The sequence below is a fragment of the Zootoca vivipara genome, chromosome 7 (genome assembly GCF_963506605.1).
Source record: "Zootoca vivipara chromosome 7, rZooViv1.1, whole genome shotgun sequence".
Lineage (NCBI taxonomy): Eukaryota > Metazoa > Chordata > Lepidosauria > Squamata > Lacertidae > Zootoca > Zootoca vivipara.
Genome location: NC_083282.1, coordinates 46894333 through 46918768, shown reverse-complemented (window position 1 = coordinate 46918768; position 24436 = coordinate 46894333). Strand labels below are relative to the sequence as shown.

General features: G+C 40.7%; 1 protein-coding gene across 6 annotated transcripts in view; it reads left to right on the top strand.

Moving 5' to 3' along the window:
* The window catches only part of PTPRF (protein tyrosine phosphatase receptor type F), a 482320-nt gene that overhangs the window by 165963 nt on the left and 291921 nt on the right, over positions 1-24436 (top strand). For all 6 annotated transcript variants that reach the window (XM_035122098.2, XM_035122099.2, XM_035122095.2 and 3 more), the window contains exon 3: positions 20324-20482. In XM_035122098.2, coding sequence (XP_034977989.1) covers positions 20401-20482 — 82 coding nt within the window. In that variant the 5' untranslated portion in view covers positions 20324-20400. The remainder of the gene's footprint in view (positions 1-20323; positions 20483-24436) is intronic.

Below are 24436 nucleotides of genomic sequence, written 5' to 3'. Positions count from 1 at the left end.
AAAGTAGATTGGAGGGCTAAAAGTAGATCATTTTTATTTTTTATCTAGTAACCCTCCTAAAAGATAAAATAACTGTTGCTGTAGCAAGAAACTGCTTCTTTCAGAAGTGGCTATGCTGAGCTGTTTTTTATGCAGTCCATTTCGTAGTGAAAATGCTCATTTGATATCCAATTAATTATCTCAAATTATTTCTATCCTATGTAGATATTTTAGAGGAGAAGCCAAGGAAGAACATAATCACTTTCTGATGCTGTGCAAACTAGCCCACTTCACAGAGTATAATAACTGCATTCAGATGGTCATCTATATTTGTGATTCCAAGGATGAGCACCATGGCCATGCAATAATCTCTCACCCATCCCCCAGCTTCAGTGTGGAGATCATGGCTTGCATTACAATTAGAGGTTCTGAACGGGAAAACTCTACCTTAATGTTGGTTAACCAACTTGGATAAAAAGGCAGAATTTCATCCTGGATTTTCAGAATAATAAGCCAGGACCTCTCTGCCTGTTTTTGGCATGCAGAAGGAGGAGAGATGTGTCCATAGTACTCGAACCATGATTTCATAAATGTCCAAATGAAGCTTCTGTGTTCCTGTAAGCTTCTGGAAGTAGCTTTACCAATTTTAAGTCGTTGGGAATAGCACAGTAGTGTTCTGGGCTGGAAAGAGAGTTGGTAGGCAACTTTTCTTCGCCAGGAGCAGCAGTTTCTTAGTCTCTGGACCTTCAAAATCAAACAAGTAGAAACTTTGGCTCTTTAGATCAGCTTTATATCTCTTTTCTCACTCCAGCCTATCCTTGTAACTACCCATTCAAGAGAAGTGGAAGACATGTGTAGTGACATAGTGACATTTTTTCCCTTGTTGGTTCTCTTTCAAGTTTAAGAAAGACCAACGCATTACTTCTCTACTAGCTAAAAAGAGTACTAGGCACTACACTGCCCCAGGAATATGATGTGGATGGGTGAGAAAATGGAGTGAACTTAGTGGTTTAGTGATGAGGTGGGTATAATGTCATGAAGTAATTGCAAGGCTGAGTTAGCTCTAATACATTCTAGAATACACAAATATTTCAGTGTGACTTTTAAAAAGTTTAATTTAACCTTACATTCCATATTGTTTTTCATGGCATAAAATGCCCTAGAATATACTGGCTATAGGGCATCTCTTCCTCTGCTCTCCTTTCCCCCCACTTTGGAATCAAAGAAGATTAATTCCCAACCTCCACTTCCATTTTCAACAGCCCACTTAATCCCTGTTCAGTTCTTCTTTTTCTGCATTTCTGCATTACCACATGCTCACTCACTCATGGTTTGCTTAGCATTGCATGCAAACTGTACTTTGGGGACAACATCATGGTAGAAGTCCTGAGTAGTCCTGAGAAGTCTAATGGGCACTGAGGTCCCTCAGGACAATCACTCTAGGCGCTGCTAGCACCAAAACTGAGATAATCTCCATCAGATCAAGCTGGGAAACTGTTCAGCAGCTGGATGGTCAGTACACTAAGAGCAGATCCACTTTGTCTCTCTTGACAGAGATTTAAAGCAGCAGAGACGGTAACATTCTTTCCTGCTCAAATGATGTATTTGTTCATATAATAGTATGAGGCTTGTAGTTGCCCCCAGGGGATCAACCCACTATGGAAATAGCTGCAGATTGCTGTGCACCAGATGTTCAGGTCGTTTGGAGTTGGGTAGGTCTCCATATCTATCCGGAATTAAACACTATGCTGCTGCTTACAACCCCAATCCTCCTGCATATTTCTGGACAACTTACTTTACAGTTTTGGTAGAATCCATTCAGTGTCCCTTTTCTTGCTTAAATTTTACTCACACAAGTACTGTCCTGTACAGCAGGATCATAGCTTACATTGATTTTACTTACACGATGACAGATTTACATGGACTACACACATAAAAGAAAAAAGAAAAGAAAGGGAGCGACAGATCCCCATAATCCTCCAGAGCCCTTGTGAGACTGTCCCAGAGCCTAGTAAGCAAAGTGGCGGGCTTTAAAGCTCTTTTTGTGCAGGAAATCCCTTCGTGGAAATAGCTTTAAGCCCCTCTGCCTTGTGTGCCAGGCTCTGGGAGGCTATCGCTGAACATGGATGGTAGGGGCAGTTCCAGGGGTTGTTCTGACCTTGCAAGACTTTGCCTTTATGCACACACCCCAGGAACATAGCCCTCGTGTAAGTTGTGGTGTCACTGAACTTAAAGAGCTAGGGCTGTCCCTACTGAAATTTCAAATGCTCCTGAAATGTGTTGTGTATTGTTAGGATTCATTGTTGATAAATTATGGTTTGATCCCACAGGCTGTAATACAAGCACAGCGACTGTAATAGGGATAGGTGGGGGTAAGTTCTCCCCATCAGTTCCGTGGCACAACGTGCCACTTTGTCTTAGTGCAGGAGCAAACTCTAGCGCTGAAGTAGCTTTTGCCTCTGCACTGTTATGAGATGCATATATGTAAATGAGAGATAGTGGAGATTGTATGATAAAGCAGTTCCACTTTGGTGCTATAGAAGGAGAGAGGATATGATAACAATCTCAAGGTATGCTCATCTATGAAAACTTGAATGTTCCTATGAAGTATGTCATGTTTCTGGGAGCACTCCTTGTTCATGTGAACTGTGTGTCAGAGCAGGCCACCAACATGAATATTGCCAGGACTGCGCCAAACTGCATGTTAATAAGTATTTATGAAAGTGTTTGGAGAGTCCGATTGACCTATGGCCAGAAGCAAGTTTTGTAAACAAATGTTTACAAGACATAATCTCATGCCATTTTTCTTCCTGCACCCCAAACCCATCCTTATAGCTTGCAAATATCAATGCTTCGGTGCTTCAGAATTGTAGTATAGAGTATGGAGGTCACACTGGAAAAGTTACCAAGCAGCTAAGATTTATTCCAGTGACAGTTTACACAGAATTCAGCCTGGCACCCATCTTGGAGAGACAGGATTCACACTACAGGAGCATGCTTAGTCTTGCTTCCCATACATACACTTACAATAGGATTAACCCTCTCTCTGCCTCCTCCAATGCCCCCGCCCGCAATACAGTTATGTATGTATATGGCTTGAAATGCTTTATAAGGCTGTAGTTAATGGGACACTTCACCCATCAGGTTCAACAGAAATGAATATTTGCTTGGAGTCTCAATCTTACAGCATTCTGTAGGGTGGGGTGCATTCCTGGCAAACAGGACTCTTCCAAGAAATGGGATGCAGATTTTTGTATAGATGCCTGATGTTAAAATAGATAGAATGAATTCTGTTACCATTTGTATTCATAAAAATGCATTTCTGAGATTGTAGAAGATGAGATGCAAAGTGCTACAATTTTATGGTGTTAGATGAGAAATGCTTTTGCTTCAGTATTTCTGTAAATTCTAATGATAAAAACCTGCTGCTGGTTTTCCCCCCTTTTACTTATTGCTAAGACTGCTTTGCAGTCCCTTACCTGGGAAAAGCATTCTGTATGTTTTTATTTAGAATCAGAGACACTTTAAATTTGTGGCCTTAAGTGACCATTCTGAACACAGTGACTCTGTCCTAGTTACCTCAACATGCCACTTAGCATTCAGACAGATAACATTATCATAATTATACAATTAGACAATAGCCTGAGTCATATTTTGAATGAATATTATACCTCACAGAGGTATTGCTGTGCTACGTAGTCTTGGTGTGGTTTCTTAAGCAGTTTTAGAGTAACTTTCATTTCTTTGAGAGTTTTAACCTAAAGCTGTGACTAGATTCAAGTCAACAGGGTATCTTCTGACCTTACCGAGGAGAAAGGTCTTCCGGCTTTCTCCCACATTATAGACTACAATTGATTCATTCAAAGGAAGTACAATTTTAAAGGAGTCTTGTTGAATTCTGACCCATTTCTGTTGTTTGGAATCTTGCAAGCCTTCTCAAAATACAGAACCATAGAATTGTAGAGTTGGAAGGGATTCTGAGGGTCATCTAGTCCAGCTGCCTTTTCATGGAAAGGCCATGCTTCTCAATGAACTAAGCTTTCTAAATTTGCTCTCTTAGTGTGGCTGCTAAACTGCCACACTTCCTTTAGTCATGAATGGATCCGAGAACCATTTCTGTGGGTGTATGTGAGATAGTGGGTGATGGTTGTGGTCAACTGCAGCATAGTAATTGGCTGTGGGCTTCAAAAGCGATGATCTTCCTGTAGGCTTGGATTGATGAATGCGGGTGAGCTATGCTGCATTAGCTGAATGAATGGTATGTCATCCAACTCCTAACTTTGTAAATGATGGGTGAAAAGCGTTAGCTAATGCCTTTTTAATAATTAATTGGTGTGTACAGGCATATCTTAAAGCCATTTTCATTTCATATGTTATGATAGAGCTTTGATTAATTACTCTTCCTTGCTAAGTTGTAATAGAATAGTCTGTGAAGAAACGCTATACTTTTCATTGACCAGCCAATAATGGATCAGTTTAGAGGCAGTTGGCTGTACTTCTGGCTTATTTATTGTGTATAGTGGCATGTACATTAATGTTCAAGTAATAGAAGCTGCTGGCTGCTTTGATGGATTGCTGTCCCCTGCTCTTCCTATATTATGTATATTATGGGATTGGGCAAAGGAGTTACTTGTGTGCTGATATTGCATTCATAACTCTACAGTGGTACAATACCTCGGTTTAAGTACACATTTGGTTCCGGAAGTCTGTACTTAACCTGAAGTGTACTGAACTTGAAGCGAACTTTCCCATTGAAAGTAAAGGAAAGTGGAATAATCCGTTCCAGACGGGTCTGCGGAGTACTGAAAGTATTGAAAGTACTGAAACCGAAGCGTACTTAAACCGAGGTATGACTCTATTGGGAAAAATGTTGCCCTATGGATGCCCTGAAATGCCAATCTTTTTGTTACTGCATCCTAACACTAATCATATCTCCCTCCCTCCCTCTCCCCCCCTCTCTTTCTCACACACACACATGAATGAATGCACATTCCTTTTACCATTTGAAGTAAAAAGGTTTTGTCTTACTAGTTGGGAACCATTAGCGATTGGCAGAACCTCTTGCATTTCCTGTAGCCCACTGAATTCAAACGTGCAGGAAAAAATCAGATATGCAAAGCTTATACTTCTTACACTGAGTAAAACGTGAATGCAGCATACTCTTGTTTGTATACTTGGTTCTTAATGTTGGTTTTTATAATTTGCTTTGGGGCCCTTTTGTTGAAAAAGCTACTAATATAATAAATAATAGCAACTTGAGATGGGACCAAAATCTGCAAGGGGTTCCTGTCACAGAGTGACCCTACAAGCTGCTTATTCTTGGAACCTGTCCAGAATAAATTTTGACAAAAGATTAACTAGTTTTTATGGCTATCTGAGAAAAACCAACATCTTTAAAAAAACATATTTAGGGAAGCAGAACATAAACTTGCATATACAAAAGGAACTTAAAATGGCATTCTAGCTGATATTAATACTTCATCCAGAAACCAGGGTCTTTGTAGTACTTAGCATTACACGTAATATATAAATTTAAGTAGATCATTCTTAGAAAACACAAGTTTTCTCTCTGGAAAAGCTTTCCCATAGAAAATATTTTTGATTAAACAAGATAAATCTTGACTTGGTAAGTCATATAAATACTACCATTAGAGTGAGCTCTGGAATCTCTTTGAAGTTTCCATTGTAATAAAGAATCTGTTAATACATGGATTAAATAGTGAAGGAGATGTGGAATCGAGAATATGAATTGACCGCTTAAGAATCTTATCAGCACAATTAGCTAATGTTGCCCCGAAGATGATTTGGGGATTATAGTGAGACTCCAAGGCAAAAGCAAAGAATCAAAGCTAACTGCTTCAGTGTACACTTAGGAACAAACAACAAGAGGAACAGAGGTAGCCTAGTCTTCAACTACATAACTTCCACTCAAAATGGCTGTAAACTTCCACCTTACCTTTGGTAAGGTCAGCAGTCATTGATGTCAATTTGTTGTGTTTTATGGGTTTGGATTGGCCTTGAATTGTGGTTTTAATGTTGTTTTGATGTAAACAATAGGTTGCAAACTGCCCTGGAATTTTATCTGATGAAGGATGATTTTGAAATTGAAATGAATAGTAGTAGTAGTAGTAGTAAGTCATATCTAGGCAGCAGCAGATAACATATTTTATGAAGTTGCACTGGCTTCTGATTTATTCCCAAACATAATTCAAAATACTAGTCAATATTATCCATATTTCTCAAGTTCCTACAAGCTCACAACTTGCAGTGAAATAATGAAATAGTATTTAGAGGAGAAAGTAGTCATAAAGGATATTCACTGTGAATATTTTAAAAACATCATAATGATCAAACTCAGTCCAGTCAACCCACTCAACTCCTTTTTGATATTAACGAAGCAAAACAGACACCATGACCAATGCTCAAGAACAGTGTTTCTCAACCTTTTTTGGGCCAAGGCACACTTGTTCCATGAAAAAAATCACGAGGCACACCACCATTAAAAAAGTTAAAAAAATTAACTCTGTGCCGCCCTATATTGACTATATAATTATGACTGTAAGAAACACTTGCCAATTGCTGTGTTGGTTGCAATCTCCTGTAATAAGGCTTCACAAGCCGCTGATTTCTCTGCCAGCACAATCCTTTGCTCAGCAAGTTTCAGGTTGAGCTCATCCAGCCAGCTTCTTTAAGTTTGTCTAAAACCACCCTCCCGTGGTGGTGGCTGTTGAGAGCTGCGCTCGCTCCGCGTCGTGACCCGGCCGGCTTCCTTTCCAGCGGGTCAGTGGTAAATATTGGCGGCCGCCAGGCACGTGACAATGCAAATCACCTTTCTCGTCGCCGCACGTCGCCGCACACCAGCCAGCGTCTCGCGGCACACTAGTGTGCCGCGGAACAGCGGTTGAGAAACGCTGCTCAAGAATGATGGGAGTTCTGCATTCCTGGTGTAAAACCATAGCATTGTCTCACCTTCCCTTTTCTAAGTAACCTTACTGTCCGTCTTCTGTGAGCAGCAAGATCTTCTCTTGATACCATTCAGGCTGGTGTAGGTCCTGAGCAGCCTGCAAATATATCTTGCTTATCTGCAGAATACTGTAGTTACTTTCTTTTGCATTCTGCCTTGCTGCATTTAAATATGTAACATGCCTGAACCTGTTTAACTAAAAGTACATATATTCCCCTGACAATATATAATGGCAAGAGGAGGTTGCCAGTGATTCTTAAATCAGCACCTTGTAAATGGACAGCCTGTCCAATTCTGCAGGTCATATAAGAGAGAAAGACATGTACGTATCTTATGTATTAATTTTTGCAGATATTAACATCAAATCTGTGTTCTGTATTTGTCTACAGAGTCATTCAGAAATGGAGTGAAGTAATGGGATGCATTACCTATTTCATCTATTAAGAGTTCCTGGGGGTGGAAAGCAATAAAGTAATGCAGTAAAAAATGTCCCAATTGTCCCTGCTATAAAATGCTGTTGGGCCTTCTGGCAGAATGTCGTGAGCAACGAATGGGGCTGCCCAGCTGTCAGCAGTCATTTAGTAATGAAATACTGCAGATTCATTCAGCAATTCTCTTCCTCTCTTTCCTCAGTGCTCTGCTGCTACAGTCACTGAAGAGAAGATTCTGTGAAATCAATTAGCCAAGCTACCTGTTTCATGCTGGGTGGAATTAGTCGCAGGGAAAAATCTCAGTTTCCTTCAGCATTAGGTGAATTGTGAGACCAATTAGTTGCATTAAACTAATTTTTTTTTTTGGTAAAATCAGCCACACTAATTTGGCATGCAGACATAACTAACATCCCTAGCAATGCATTGGCTTCTTGAGTTAAAGCTAGCCATTCAAAATCTCATCTGGCCCAGTTTTCTGTAGGTTACTATTTATAGTTGTGTTTAGAAAAGACTTCAGATCTAATGGTGTTTAGCAAAAAGTGTACTTAACATGTTAGCTTTGCTTCCATTGAAGATACTCTGACTGTAATCACTGTGTTCAGTACTTAATTTGTGTGGTACATGCATGTTCTCAACAAATTTTAGTATTAATGAGTTATTATGCTAGTCGGATTTTTACGTGTGTGTGTGTGCTGTGTTTTTATCCTTGCAGTCCAGCAACTTAGCATAAAACGGTTCAAAAGATTTTCTCCTGCCGTTTAAGATTCTCAAAGCTGCATGAATAAGCCCAGGCCTCTAATAAACAAAAGCCTAAAGAGCTGGTTTGCTGCTTTCGCTGCAGTTGCCTAAAGCTTTCATCTGTCCAGAAAAATGCATCAAACAAAAGGCATTATTAATGGCGAACTATTTTTTGGGTAACATTTCCTTTAAAAATCACTTGCAGTTTCTGATGTGCTCTTCTGGCAATTAGCAGCTTAAACTCTGCTAAAATGTGCTTTATAAATTGGCGATTCATGCCATAAATTTTCATAGTCCCTAGATGCAAGAGTCTTGTTGCATTAGTGTTTAACTAGGAGTGTTTGAAGGTAATAGTTTAATAAATATTTCAAAACTATGTGCCATAGCAGAATTTTGACCCTTCTTGCCCATGAAGTCTGAATTTTTAACAGTGAAAATGGCAAATTACCCTACCAGAATGTTTGGAGGTCTGTCGGCCCTTTTTAATGGACCTTTTAAAGCCGGGTAAGCTTGTATTCTAATTCTAATTCAAATACAACAGTGTTCCAAAGGCTGCACACCACCCCCAATCTCTGGCGAGTGATGCACAAGATTCCATAGAGTTTCAGGTGCTCACTCAGGGTCATGTTTCTGTTGAGAATCAAGATGGGGCAGAGTCTGTAGTGTTATTAAGAAATATGGTTTAATTGCACATTTTTACACCTGTAGGTGCAGATCTTACAGCACTGCCATCTTAAGAGCAGCTTGTTCTCCATAGCAGCCCAGCATTGCAGACAGAGCTATCCTAAGCACCATCACTTTGCTGCTGCTTCCCAGCCAACGCTAATGGCTACTGCCCTTCAGCCCCCACATGGTGTTCTCCCTACCGCCTTTCTTGTTCCCAGATACCTCTGCTCCAAGCAACACTCCCCATCTGCTATTCCAAGCCTAGTTTTTTTAAAAAAAGCATGACACCCCCCCCCCCCCCGGTGATCACAGCCTCGTAATCTGACAGCCTCCCTTACCTTGTCTGATGCTGAATTTTTGCCGGGGTAAAAACTCTGCTTTGTTCCTGGGCAGCACCTCTCTAAGCCCAGTTGCTAAAGAAGCTGGCTTGACTTCAAACCCCACATTTACTAATTTCAGAAATTATGGGGGGGGGGACCCAGAACCCAGGAATTTTGGGAGACCCTTGCCCCCTGCAAACCCACATCAATAATCTATGAGCTATAAGGGGTGGTCATTACTGTCTGGGATGAATAAATGAGGTAGCCTTTTGGGGATGGCATCTAAGCCCAGTAAAATTATTGAACATATTGGCAATTGGGTAATGGGTAGCTTTCACACACACACACACAAAAGTTAATTAAATTAAATTAAAATAACCAATTATCCAGTTGCGAGCTATAGGTTTCATGCCTTTTGCCTAGTTTTGGTCCGAGAGGGCTCAAACTGACTGGAAAACATTCATAATGTAGTTCTATAATTTTGGGTAGCATCACTGAAAAGAGTTCCTTGTAAATCATGCAAAGAAGAAATCTTATTTTTTTAGGTTTGTCTTCTGAATAAAATTGTTCATTGAAACTGAGAAGTAGGTCTGTCTTTCTGCATTTATATACCCCACTCTCTTCATTCAGCCTGCTATCTGACTCCAATCAGTGACAGCACATTTCTGTTGAGTTAATATTCTTGGTGTAAAGCAATGCCACCACTACCACCCCACAGAAAAAAATCATTTGTCAGGACAGTTCCTTCCAATTATCTAGGCCTTAAAAATGGGGTGATTGCCAAGCAGGAGGAGAGAAAAGTGAAGTTCTGTTGTGCGAGAAGTCTACATACTTGCAGAGGCAACGAGACAAGGTGTTTATGGTGGCAGCAGCACAGTTGATCTTTGCTTTGAAGGTGGTACATGTAGCTGGTTCTCTTTCCTTTCCAGGAAAGAAGACATGCAGCTCAGTGTGCTGCTTCCAGAAATACTGAGCCGCTGCATGCTCACAGATCAGTCTTCTCTGGAGCCAGTTCCTATAGGCCAGGGGTCAGCAAACTTTTTCAGCAGGGGGCTGGTCCACTGTCCCTCAGACCTTGTGGGGGGCCGGACTATATTTTGAAAAAAAAGTATGAATGAATTCCTATGCCCCACAAATAACCCAGAGATGCATTTTAAATCAAAGCACACATTCTACTCATTTAAAACACCAGGCAGGCCCCACAAATAACCCAGAGATGCATTTTAAATAAAAGAACACATTCTACTCATGTAAAAACATGCTGATTCCTGGACTGTCCGCGGGCCAGATTTAGAAGATGATTGGGCCGCATCCGGCCCCCGGGCCTTAGTTTGGGAACCCCTGCTATAGACCTTGGGTGAGCTGTTTTTTTCAAGCCTGTTTTACTGCATAGGAAATCTTACTGCCTGAAATACCTTCACCATGATTCCTAAATGCTTGAAGCAGCGCTTGATTTATGTCAAAGGAAGAGCAGGACTACTGTATTGGGTGTGTGTGTGTGTGTGTGTGCTTATTTGTTTGTATGGGGTATGTGACTTGTAAAGACACAATAATTTTAATGGTTGCAGCTAATAGGCAACAACTAATGCTTCTGGTTTTAATATTTGCAATGTTTAATTCTTCTGACTGTTTAAATATGTATATGGTATCTTTGGTGACTGCATAATTTAAAACTGCAGAGACTGAAACTGAAGAGATCTAATAAAGAACTTGTCAATAGGAGGAAAATCCTGATCATTCTTTTCCTTCAGGCCATTTTTCTAGGGAAAGTCTGAACTAGCATAGCCTTCATTTCTTATCCATAGGATGGGAGCAAGAACTTGTTTAGATACGCACTTTTCACCATTATAGTTCTACACAAATTTTATCTTGGGCATAAAAATATACAAATTATGCTGAGCAATACCATATCAAGTCTACCAAGCGCCTTTCAGTTTCTGCCCCAACATCCCTAACATCTAACTTCTAGGTTAGATTACTGTAATGAGTTATACATAGGGCTGCCCTTGAAGATAGTTTGGACACTGCAGCTGGCACAGAATTGAGCCAGATTGTTGACCAGAATTAAAACAGTCTGAATATATAACATCAATTCTGGCACAGCTGCAATGGTTACCAATTAGTTTCTGAGGCTATAAACCCCAGTACTTCAAGGACAGCTTCTCCCTACATGAAGAAACCTGGACCCTACATTCTTCATCTGAGGCCCTTCTCTGAATGCCTCCTTTCAGGGAGGTTTGGAGGCTGGCATCATGAGAACTGGCCTTCTCAGTGGTGGCTCCCCAGCTGTGGAATGTTCTCCCCTGGGAGGCATGTCTGGTACCCTTACTATCTGGTTTTAGGTGCCAGGTAAAAATACAATGGTAGCTCGGGTTACAGACACTTCAGGTTACAGACTCTGCTAACCCAGAAATAGTACCCCGGGTTAAGAACTTTGTTTCAGGATGAGAACAGAAATCGTGCGGTGGCAGGCCCCATTAGCTAAAGTGGTACCTCAGGTTAAGAACAGTTTCAGGTTAAGAATAGACCTCCAGAATGAATTAAGTTCTTAACGTGAGGTACCACTGTATGTTTATTCACCCAGGTCTTTGGAGTTCAATCCTCAGCATATTTTTTAGTGGAAAGGAAATGAATTGGATTTGCATATTATTGAGAGTGTTTTAGATGGTTTTTATGATGATTTTAGATCTGTTTTTAATCTTTGCTGTTCTGTGAGTCACTTTCAGTTTTCAGGCTTTTTTTTTTAAAAAAGTGGTTAACAAATATAATAATAATAAATTTGATCTGGCACGCTTCTGCGCCTTTTCTTTCCTCTTCTCTCCCCATCCCACCCCAAATGCTGCTGCCAGCACCAGTTCCACTTGCCATATTTGGTTATGCATGATGCTCTAAGCCAGGGAAGGTGAAAGTTTTTGAACCTGAGGGCTACATTTCCTCATGGACAACCTACCAGAGACCACGTTCCAGTGGTGGGTAGGGTCATTGGGAAAAACTGGCAGAGCAATGGATGCGGCTGCAGTTCAGCCATACGAATGTCAAACACACTTACAGACACACACACACACACACACACACACACCTCTTCCATCTCGGCAAACAAGAGTTCAAGGGTACATTCCAAAAAGGCAAAATATTATTATTATTTTCCCAACTGGCATACAGAGTGCAGTGTGAACAAGAAAACACTGTTAATGAGAGTATTGCTACATTTGCATCCTATCTGTAAAGGTGGAGAATTGGAAAATGCAAAGCACAATTGCTATAAAGGTACTATGTATTGGTGCATAATCCTAAGAAGCTGTGGTTTTCCACCACCACCCAGCACTGGAGGAGATGTGTTTGCAGTGTGCTGAACATTTTCTTGCATTTTGCTTTGTCTTAAAAACAGGCTAATACTATGAAATTTGCTTGGTTTCTCTCACACCATTAAGTTTACTTTGCCCCTCCTCTACCCTATAAAGCTTTTGCCTTCAGGAATGTAAGCTTTGGCAACCAACAGAATTAATAGAGCTTTCCTTCTAAGTGCTGCAAATTGTGTGTGTGTGTGAGAGAGAGAGAGAGAAAGAAAGAGAGAGAGAAAGTGGTGAATTGGATCATAATGACTTGGAGTGTACATTTCAGCACATTAATGCCTGAATGGATTTAAAAATCAACTAACAGTAACTTTATTCCTTCAGCAAATTCAGTTGTTTTTTTATAAAAAAATACTGAAAGTCTTCCCAAGAGTCTGCACATTCTGTATCCCCTTTAGGTATCTCGCAAGGTCACTTAAAGTCAGTAGTCGAAAAAGAGTGAGTAACTTCAATAGCAAAGGAATGACATTCCTGAGATAGCAGTTGGAAGACACCCTTTTGAAAGGTCTTTCCATTTTCTGTCAGCAAAAAAAATCTTCATTATAAAAGGCCACTTCCTTTTGTGAGGTACATAACTCATTGAGGTGGATCTTCTATTACAATCCAGGTTTATCTTGAATCAGTCTATTAGTGGAGGACAGTTCCCCTGGTGAACAAGATGTATAAAAGTTGTGAGGAATAATTGAGATATAAGGAAACACACACTTGTAATTTGTGATAGCCGCAACTTGAGTAGGGTTTTTTTTTTTTTTAAGGCTGTGCTCAGGTCTTGTATTTTACAGGTAGTTTCTCTCTCTGTAACACACAGGTTGAAAGATGAATTGGGAAGAAATGAATGGATTTAGACTTTCAGAAAAGTACAGTTTAGTTCCATATGTATATCCTGCGAGGGATACGGGTGGCGCTGTGGGTTAAACCACAGAGCCTAGGGCTTGCCGATCAGGTCGGCAGTTTGAATCCCCGCAACGGGGTGAGCTCCCGTTGCTCAGTGCCAGCTCCTGCCAACCTAGCAGTTCGAAAGCACATCAAAGTACAAGTAGATAAATAGGTACCGCTACAGCGGGAAGGTAAACGGCGTTTCCGTGTGCTGCTCTGGTTCGCCAGAAGCGGCTTTGTCATGCTGGCCACATGACCTGGAAGCTGTACGCCGGCTCTCTCGGCCAATAACATGAGATGAGCGCCGCAACCCCAGAGTCGGTCACGGGGTCCCTTTACCTTTACCTTTATATATCCTGCATAAGAATGAGGATTGATCATTTTCCTGCTGATTTTTTTTTTTTTTTGCACCTTCTGTTGTTGTAGTCTAGCTGATTGATTTTACAGCTTTTGTAGTGCCAGCATCACATTTAGGTTCTGTAAATTCCCCCAGCCTCTTGCCAGTGACAGGTTCTTCACACTTTCAGCAGAAGCCTGCTTTCTGGGAGACCCAACTTGTGGGAGGGGTGGTTTCTTTTCCTTCTTAGAATCATAGAATTGTATACTGTAATTGGAAGAGACCATGAGGGGCATCAAATACAACCCCCTGAACTGTAGGAATCTTTCTCCCAACGTGGGGATTGAACCCACAACCCTAAGATTAAGAGTTTTAGGCTCTACCGGCTGAGCTATCCCAGGAATGTCCAGCATACTGCTGCCGTCTGTAAATCCCCATGGAGAACTTGCCCCTTCTTTCAAAGAAGGAAGAAAAAGAAGCCACATCTCCTTTATATGCATGCACACACAGAGTTTTCAGTGGACTAAAGGATTGTGGGCTTTTGCAAGAAGCAACAGAAGAAGCTCAGTAGGTAATGTGGGGATGGAAAAGAGGAATAGTTTTTCTCTCTCTCCTCCTTGCAAAAACCCAGTGTGCAGCAAAGAAAAGCATTGTTTCGCTTTCTCAAGAAGAACATTTGCAGAAATTTCCAGAATTACTTTAGTGCTGCTGCCACCGCTCAGAAAAGCCCACTCGAGAGTTCTCAAAGAGCTCAAATGTGAAATAGCTGATCTTCTAACTTAACCCTCAGAGAACAGCCTCCATACTTGAGGATTGGAACGTAGAGTAGCCAAAATTGTGGACCCCAAGTCCTAGCATTCTGCAGGTGAAACCTGGGTGCATTTGTAGGTCTCCTGAGGACTTAAGCTCTTGAAAAGTATTTGAACGAGAATACTTCATGCGTTCTAATTAGGAGTTAAGTCCACATTGGGGGCGGGGGGGGGGGGAGAGGCAGAAAGGAAGAGTGCAGTAACTCCACCACTTCCTCTAACTCACAGAAGGTAACAGGGCCTTCTGTACTTGTGGATGCTCCCCATACATTTTAGAACTTGGATTTTCCAGGATTTTAAAATGCGCGCGGAGCCTTCATAAGTACCTAAGGTTTCCCATTGCAGATAATCTCCCTTTATGAGGAGTTGGAAAGCGATCAGAATGGTGATGCAGGCAGAGCTAGTGTGCTTGTCCCCACTTCCCTCCCCCATGTGTTTACTTCACTCCTAATTACAATACACAAGGGGGAGTAGTGAGTATGAGGAAGGTATGTTTGTCATTTAAGAGCCATAACCGTTCATTCTAGAATTTAATCTCTGACTCCTCTCCGCTTACTTGTCCCTAGGCTATTAGGAATCAGCTTTAAGTTCTAGAGTACATCTTTTTATTGTCCCTCGGTTCCATTTTTCAGCTTTTAAACAGCAGCTCCTTGGCACTGCAGGAACAACCCTGCCGCAGTCTTGTCTTTCTCTGCTCATATACTCAGTAAGCATTCAGCACTCACATGGAGCAGAGGCTGTGGTATACATGCCCATATGGTAACATTGTAAACATGTATGGGGAGGAAACAGAAATTAAAAAAACAAAGCAGATGTGGAGTCCTCTCGCTTGTTACTTGTGTGAACTATAGGAGGGAAGCACAATCCAGAAATCCCTCTTGTTTTTGTGGAAAGAGTCCTGCAAACCAGGGCCCAGAAAATGAAAGAGAATCGTTATGCATACTTCAGTTCTTTCAAATGATGTAGACAACTATGATACACCTTGACAAACTGTAGCACAGAATTAGTTCTTTCACAGAAGATCCCTGACTTTGAATACAAACATTCTTTGGGATTTCAGTACTGTATCTGCTTAGTAATTTGTTGCTGTTATCTATATCACTGCAACATTTTTTGAGTGCGTTCAGATCAGGCAGAAGAAAATTTTGTATAGTGGGATGAGAGGAAAAATGGGAATTAAATCTAATAAAGCAGTCATAAGAGGCATCATTCATTGCTTTCACACGAGCTGATCATATATCATGTCAGGATCAAGGTGAGAGAGGCGGTTTTATGACATTTTAAAGGATTGTTTCATGAGAAAGCTGCTTCCCTCTGCTAGAGGTGTGGTTTTGTACCGATCAATCAGTAACCCCTGATGAGAGTTGAGCTGCTGGACTTATTCTAAATATTGTATGCATTTCATTTAAAGGCGGTGATATACAGACCACAGTTTCCTTATCTCTCAAATTAAAGGCATGAGAATGGACTTTGTATGAGAGGGTGTTCCCTGTAGTTGTTGGTGCCTAGAATGCAGTGCTGATGATGGGAAGGTTCAGATAACCAAGGGGATGAATGCTTTCTAGCCTAACTTCACAGTTGCTTAACAAGACTTTCTTCAGGAATTGTGCCAGGGAAAAAGTATTGCCTGCTGGGCAATAACCACTTTGAAAAGACAATCTCTACAGGAATAAATACTGTCTTTGAAGAGGACCTCAGAATCACAGATAGCCTGTCTTTCTCACAGTACTCTTCCCCAAGCTGGTCTTGCTGCATTTTGTGAATCCCACAAAATGTACAATAATTGCAGCTTTTATCCTAAGCTATCAAACAGATCAGGTGGAACTGGGCAAGGGTTTTTTTTGGGGGGGGGAGCACGTTTTAGGTGTCTCTTTTTTATATTAAAATAGTTTGTGTTTTAAATGTTCGTTCCAGTATTTCTGATCTCTATTAACACTGTGCCACACCTGCTTGCTTATATCTTATTGCCTTCTCAGAGTTGGTTACAGGGAAAACAGAAACTCTGTTACGACAGCTCCACTGGCTCCCGGTCCATTTCTGAGCACAGTTCAAAGTGTTGGTTACGACTTCCCAAGCCCTATAACGGCTATGTGAAGGGATCGTATATGAGCTTGGCCAGGCTTCAGATCTTATGGGGAGGCCTTTCTTTCAGTCCTGTCACCCTCACAGGCACATTTGGTGAGGACACAAAAGAGGGCCTTCTTGGTGGCTGCTCCCAGATTGTGGAACTCTCTTCCACAGGAGGCTAGACTAGCTCCCTCTCTGTTTTCTTTTCACAGACAAACAAATGCTCACTAGCTGGCTGTTGTGGCAGGATCTTCTGGGGGTGGGCATTGTACAGTGTGTGCATTTGTGTGCTTTTAAATGGATGTACTGGAAATGTTTCAGTGGTGGTGCCCCCCCCCAAAAAAATCACCTTTCATCCGAGGATCACATGGCAGTTTACAATATAAAAACACAAAATGGTCATATATTGTTTAATTAGCCAAAGGACTATAATTTTAATAGGGTTGTATTTAATTATGTAATTGTGTGTGTAGTGTGTGTGTGTGTGTGTGTGTGTGTGTGGCTTCCTTAAGAGACTTGCACCCAATTTACTGGAGTAGTAGCTGAGCTTTTTCAGCCTTCATTTCTGTTACTTTATATCACACTTCTTCATTTATCCATTTTAAAACAAGAGTATGGAAGGTTGCTGACTGACAGCATGTGCGATTAATACTTAGTGGGCAGTCTTGGGAGTGGCTGTCTGCTAACAGCAGAATTGAATGTAAATGGTATCTAATCTATACAATATACATAAGGGAAGAGAGAAATGACCAATTTTGAGATGCTGAATATATGGCCTTGGCAGTTTTCCAATCAAATACGATCTTGGAATAGATTATATGGTTACATTATTGTTGACAAGTTAATATACAAAGCAGGATATACTGTGTGTGTGTGTGTGTGTGTGTGTGTGTATTGCCAGCACTGCAGTAACTCTGTTGGCATTGTTCTCTAATTATATCTTGATGAGCAACCTTTTCTGTCTCTTCCCCCCAGTATTGCCAAACTGTGTTCCCGTTATAGTGCCTCTGCACTGTGCAGTCGGTGTACATAGTCATAAGCTCATTAATTAAATGGCTATATTCTCATTTCCTTGTGCAATACACAGGCGGACTGGTATCTACTTTGGATAGTATACTTTGGATAGTATATTCTTATTGTTCCCTTTTGCACAGTTTCTCACATGGCCCACCATGTGTACCTTCCTGACATGGTCAAAGTTTTAATGATTAATAATTAAGAATAGCTAGTTAAACATATCCCTCAGGATCATTAGACAATGCTGCTTGCCTTCTCAGTAGAGGATATAAAAAGGAAAGTTTAGGGCTGGTTTCTTCCCTCAACACCAGGTTTCTCACATAGTGTGATGGACTTCATTGTTAGCCTCTAGTTTTCTCTGGGCATTATACTTACAGTTAAGGAATACACATGAGTGTACTAAAACATTGGTCTAACTGGTCCTGTACTAGGGGACACTAACCTGATAACCAGGAAAATGACGAGGAGGTAAAAAATGAAATGAGCAAGGTGGCAATGGCAGGGAGTTGGAGGATGTCCACATGCCAATTCCTTCCAGATTTGCCCCCTGTGAGATGACAAGCCTGTGTATACTTGGACATGATTGAGGACTAGAGGTACTGGGCAGTCCTATACTGACAGAGCCACACCACAGGCTTCATGTTGTTTTTCAGACTGGGGCAAGTTAATACCGGTACATGTGACCTTTCCTTTTATGCAAATAACACTATTCAACTTCTCACTTAGCTCTTCTATCAGCTACTGAAGTGTAGTGACTCACTTGTTTGGTTGTTTGAGGATATATTTTGGTCTTAATAATAATAATAATAATAATAATAATAATAATAATAATAATATATTTCTATCCTGCCCATCTGGCTGGGTTTCCCCAGCCACTCTTCAATTTAGAGATGCACATGAGGAATAGCTGCTGTCCTGCAAGGAGATTTCTTATTTTCTGCCTGAATTCCCAAACTCTGCATTTCTCTTTCACAGCATATCTCTTCTTTCACTTCCATTTTTGGTGAGATTATTTATTGTTTCTGAGTGCGGAAGAGGTGCTTGATACTTCTCCAATCCAGCCTTAGAATAATTTATCAAAAAGAAGCCAGAATTTCAAGCAAATTTGTGCATATTCGTTTATTTGTTTTATTTTCTAGTTTCATAGTAAATAGAATCCAGTACCCTGTCAGTTATCAGAAATTATGTCCTTAATGCAGCTATTCAGAAGAGTTAGCCATGACAGATGATAGAATTTTAGTGTTTAGAATTTTGCTTTTTCTGTAATCTTGAAAGTCGGAAGCAGAATGGCTCCTGCTTGACATTTCAAATGTTTTTGGAACATAACACACATAACACACCAATCCATACTTTATTACTACTTCAAAAAAAATCAGGTACAAGAAATACTGAAGTTAAGTGGCAAGATACAAATATGATATAGCTGACTACTGCACACAAGTGAGCGGCTTAATCTTTTCTTCCTTGCTGGGAAGCCTGATTTTTAACTATGACTGGAGAACACACTATTGGTGGTGCTAGATGCATGCTTTGTCTTTTAAGCTTCAGTGCTTTTTATTCCAAAGCTCAAAGTATAAGGTATGAATTGACTTGCAGATCCAGGAGTCAGATGATGCCCCAGAGAGTAAGAGGATGCAGAGGTTGAAACAGGAAGATAATTTGGCATATGGGGTAGGAAGCCAATTTAAGTAATAAGGATATTGATGTTGCATCTAAATGTGCAGGATTCACACATGGTTGGCAACATTTTCTGTTGATTTTATTTTATTTTTATTTCCCCCCTGTCCTATTCCAAGGGCACAATGCAAGTACCGGTAAAAACAACTTCATATTTACCAGAAGGACTCCTATCCTCATGTACTTGCAGTTGTAGCTGTGAAGGTTGGCCATGAAGAGAGAGAAATTATTCAAATGCTATCTTTATCTTATGTTAGATTTACTGGCAAGTGTCAGAATTTTCTGACGCATCCCACTGGTCTCCTAAAATGTTAAAGAGTTTGGGAAGAAATTATGATAGCCATTGGGTTTCTGAATATACCAACCACATAACTATAAAATCAAAGGTGAGAGAGATCCTCCAGCTCTTCACTCACAGTTTATGTGGCTTCAGTACTTCTTTTGAGAGCAGCCTGGAAGCAACCCATATTCTCGTCCAGCCTATCTCTTTTGCTCATTGAAGAGACATTCAGTAAAGGGGAGGATGGAAGGACAGGGTTCTGGTAGTGATCCCTCTGGTATCGGAACAAACCCTATATATTCATAATCTTCTGGTTCATTTATAGCATTTTTACATTTCCTCCCTAATCTTTTAAATTTTGGGTATGCTGATTGTGAAAGTTGTGCAGTGGGAAACTTCTACCAGCATCATGTTGGGTGCTGCCTTCAGTATTGGACTGGGAAAAGTATTTTCTTCTGAAAATGGAAGATCTCAGCTACATAAATAGCATTTTTAAAAAATGTATCCAGTTTCAAAATAGAATGACAGTTACTCAGAAAGATAAAACTTTAAACCCTCCCTTTTAAACAATTTCTGACATTGCATGTGGATAGTCTTTCCTTGTATGCAGCAAGGAGTATGTGATTTCCTTAGTATGAGTAATGCAAATCCAATAAATATGCAATCCAGATATCCATTATTAGTTTTCTAACATGATAAATGCAGTGATATAGAACAAGGTACATTCTCACTTGGGTAGGAAAAGTGCTTTTAAAATATGTTTAGATTTGCTTGGGGTCTGACTCATTTTATCTTTTTTTGGTTTGCAGGAATAAGTCTGCATCATTGACGCTGAATGTATTGACTGCTTGCCTTGGAGTAAAGGTGACTTTCTCCACTTTGGAATATGGTGCCTAACTTCAGCATCCCTGGGTTTTTTGTGCCAGCACTAGTTCTGTGCTGCTTGATGTCATCAACGGAGGCGGATAGTAAGTAGCACTCAGATGGGAATATTTTATGGCTGAGTAAATTTTCAGCAGATTTTATCTATCAAAAGTTGAACCAGAACTGACTGAAGCACGTTTATTTGTGACAGTGAAAAGGAAGGGCTGTGGGTCATTTAGTGTCAATTTGTTTCCAAAAATGTGTGATGCTTGCAAACAGGTCACAAAATGACTGCAGTATATTGAATCCGTTCATTGCTTTCCATTACCAAATTTTAGGTCATTCTGGATGAAAAGGAGAGGCAATACTTGATTTCTTACAAGACCTAAGATCCTTATTTTTGTTTGAAAGCACCCACCCACCATTTTTAAAATCATTATTTTTTTCTTTGTCTTATGCCCTGTGGTATTGACTTGAACATTAAAGAAGTCTTCCATGTGTTATCTGTGATGTTATATAGTTCTGACATATTCTTTTTAGCTATCTTATTCACAAACTAATGAGTCATTTTGGTCCCTACTTACATGGAAAGTTTTCTTGGCCCTTTCTACATCTCTATGTTGTATACACTTAAGACCCATCAATTTAAATTGATGAGGAAGAGCTAAATACTTATTGTTGAAAGTAGGCTTGCTACTATGAATTTCTATTAGGGCATTTTTCATTTCCTGCTATTTCCCAATTTAATCTTTAAAATCTTGTGTGCCCCCCCCCCCCCGCCTTTTGGATGACAATTATATACTGCACAAATGTGTTCAGTGAATGGGTCACAAGCTAATTCAGAACCCAAAATATATAAGTAAAGTCATTGTAGCTGCTGGGAAATATATGCTGAGGCAGCACCTGTTGTTAAGGGCTATCCGTCTCTGCTGCAATCTGTTGTTATTGCCACAGAATTGTAAATAGTAGGGCTGGAGTAAAATAGGGAGAGTGCTTTTTATGCAATCTTTTTTTCCATTGAAAAGTGTTCCCTTTGGTGAAGGTGCTCTGTTCAGTGCATTCAGAGTGAGAACAGGAAGTACGGTAATAGTTATTATTCATTGTATTGGCCTCATTCTGAATTGGCTGTGTGTCATTGTGATGCCATCTACCTCATCCAGTTGTCCTTAAGATGAAAAAAGTGCAGAAGCAGCTACTGAGGACAGCAAAGCAGGTACAAAACATAAGCTTATTTTTCGTTCGTTTTTGAAGGTGGTGGCGCACTTCCAATCGGAAAATACATTTAACGGGGATAGGAGGTGTGGGTGGGTGTCCGGTACAGTATGGTGCCTCAGAGATGGGATTAGTAAATGTTTATTTATATGATACCTCATCTGCACACAAAGCTTGTTACACAAAACATCATGCTAAAGCAATCAGAATAGTACTTGCTTCCCCTTCCCGCTCCCCTAGAATTAATCATGTGGTCTCCCTTCTAGAGAGAGAAATCCCTTGTGATTTTTCTCATTCCCGCCTAGGAGACTTTAAGTACATGCTGCGGACTTGCTGCCTGAAGGGGAGTGTGGGAAAAAACAGATGGGTGGGAGAGAGGGGCTCCTCCCCTCCCCACCTCCAAAGGCCAGTTGCCACGGCTGTTGTTTTCTGCATGGTTTAACTTTTTGCCAGTAATTAGCACTGCTGCATATTGATGGATTCATATTCTTTCTCACAGAGTTACAGGTACAGGCATTTTTTATTTATTTACGGTATTTATTCCAGTTCTTAACTTCTCCTTGAGCTGGAATAACTTGCTTAGTTAATTTTATACCATTCTGTTAAAAAGGTAAAGGTAAAGGGACCCCTGACCATTAGGTCCAGTCGTGACCGACTCTGGGGTTGCGCGTTCATCTCGCATTATTGGCCGAGGGAGCCGGCGTATAGCTTCCAGGTCATGTGGCCAGCATGACAAAGCCGCTTCTGGCAAACCAGAGCAGCACATGGAAACACCGTTTACCTTCCCGCTATAGCGGTTCCTATTTATCTACTTGCATTTTGATGTGCTTTCGAACTGCTAGGTTGGCAGGAGCTGGGACCAAGCAACGGGAGCTCACCCCGCCACAGGGATTCGAACCGCCGACCTTCTGATCAGCAAGCCCTAGGCTCAGTGGTTTAGCCCACAGCACCACCTGGGTCCCATTCTGTTAAGCAGAACCAGAAATGAGGCAATGAATGACCCGTGCGTCATCCATTTTGGTGTAGCGGCCACAGTATGTGATTATAGCAATTTTCTGTTCTCTGAAGCAGTAGTAGTAGTACTCCAAAAGGTTTGTAACGTTGATTAATTGAGGATCACATGAGGAAAACTTTGGATACCAATACTTCCTCACAAAGCCTCACAATGGCGTAACATGTCCTTCCTTAGAGTTATCTTATGAAGGGCTGCTTCACTGGTAAGAGATTTGCTTGGCAGTGATACATCTCTGCATGGGGGGCGGGGAGAACATTTTTTTGTATTATTTGGGATATAACAGTTAGTTTTACTTCAAAAAACACAGATAGGCACCACAGCACACTCTCATGATCTGTTTTCTGTGCAATAATGTACATAGTTTTTATTGTACAACAATTATTTCCATGTAGGGAAAAGATCACGTGTTAAGCAGCCCTGAGGCGTGTTGAGAAAACCGGAATCTTAAGGCCTCTTCTCTCTTCCTTGCACAGGATTACTTCCTGAGTGGGAAGGCAGTTTTTTTTGTCACTGCAGCCTGGATGACCTTGAGGCACACAGATTAACATAGGCTTTGTTGCATGTGATAGGTGGCTTGGTCTTGATGTGTGACTCTAAATTCCAATTTTTCCCTTATCCGTCCTCTCTGCTGCTCTTGATAACAAGGCGATACTGTTCAGAGCAAATTGGTCTGAATCACTGCATTAGGGGGACAGAATGGAAGTGCATCAGCTGCAATTGGCAGCACTGCTGAACATTGGCAATTTCATTTTTCCTTGCTGTCTGTGTGACAGGCAGGAATCAGAGCAATCAAATGCCCAGTTAAGTGCTGACGCTACCTGGAGATGGAAATTGTGTGTTTTACAGAAAAGACAAATCCTCTAAAACACCATGCAGTTGTGGCTGTCTGTTTTCTGCAGAAACAGAATATGTTGGTGAATAACAATACAGAACGGTTGTTCAGAAAAAAAAGGAAGCCTAGAAAAGGTCTGATCGGCAACTCATTTTATTTATTTATTTAATTTGGAGGCAGGCATTTGCCTTGTTTATGTGAAGGTATAATTTGCATACGCATGGACCCAGCCTACCTAATTTGCGCACAGGCATTCCCCTCTGCTTCTCTGAAATCACTGAGAAGTACCATAGGAGTGTCAAGGCCAATTAATATCCGCCAAGTGTTTTGAATGCCTCTGTTGTAAGGTGGTAGTACAGAATACAGCTATAAATGACCTAAGTCCCTGGGCTTTGTGAGAGAATTATGCCTATAAATGGAGCATAATTGATAATGCAGCAGGGTGTGCATGGATCACTTGTGCTGTGTGTATCTGAAAGCAGAGTTCTGCAAAAGCCCATAACCTAGGGTCTCCCACTCTCAAAATCTGTTTTGTTGTTACTGCAGCAGATTTTTACTGCTGCTGCTCTAGCGTCTTGATAATTAGGCAGCTGTGCACATAGTGAGACATTTCAGGGTGAAATAAAACAGATTGTTGGAGTGTCATTTAGTGGGACTGGCATAAGGAATAAATATGGACTCTCTGAAAATTAAGTTTTCAGGATAGTCTTGAAATATATGTATGTGACTCGGATATTTCAAAATGGAGGGGAGCTTGTGGATTGCCCTGCTGTAAAACCACCACCACCACCATCACAACAACAACCCACAACCACTGGGATTAGCCAGATTGCTCAGATATATTTGTTGAGATGGCATAAACATTGCTGGTCAAAATAGAGGGTGACACCTTTAGTGGTATATGTCTGATATGTGTTTAAAATATATATACACATGCTAATTTGATAAAACACTTCCAAATTTTCCTTCGCAGAGTATAGAATTTTATTTATTTATTTA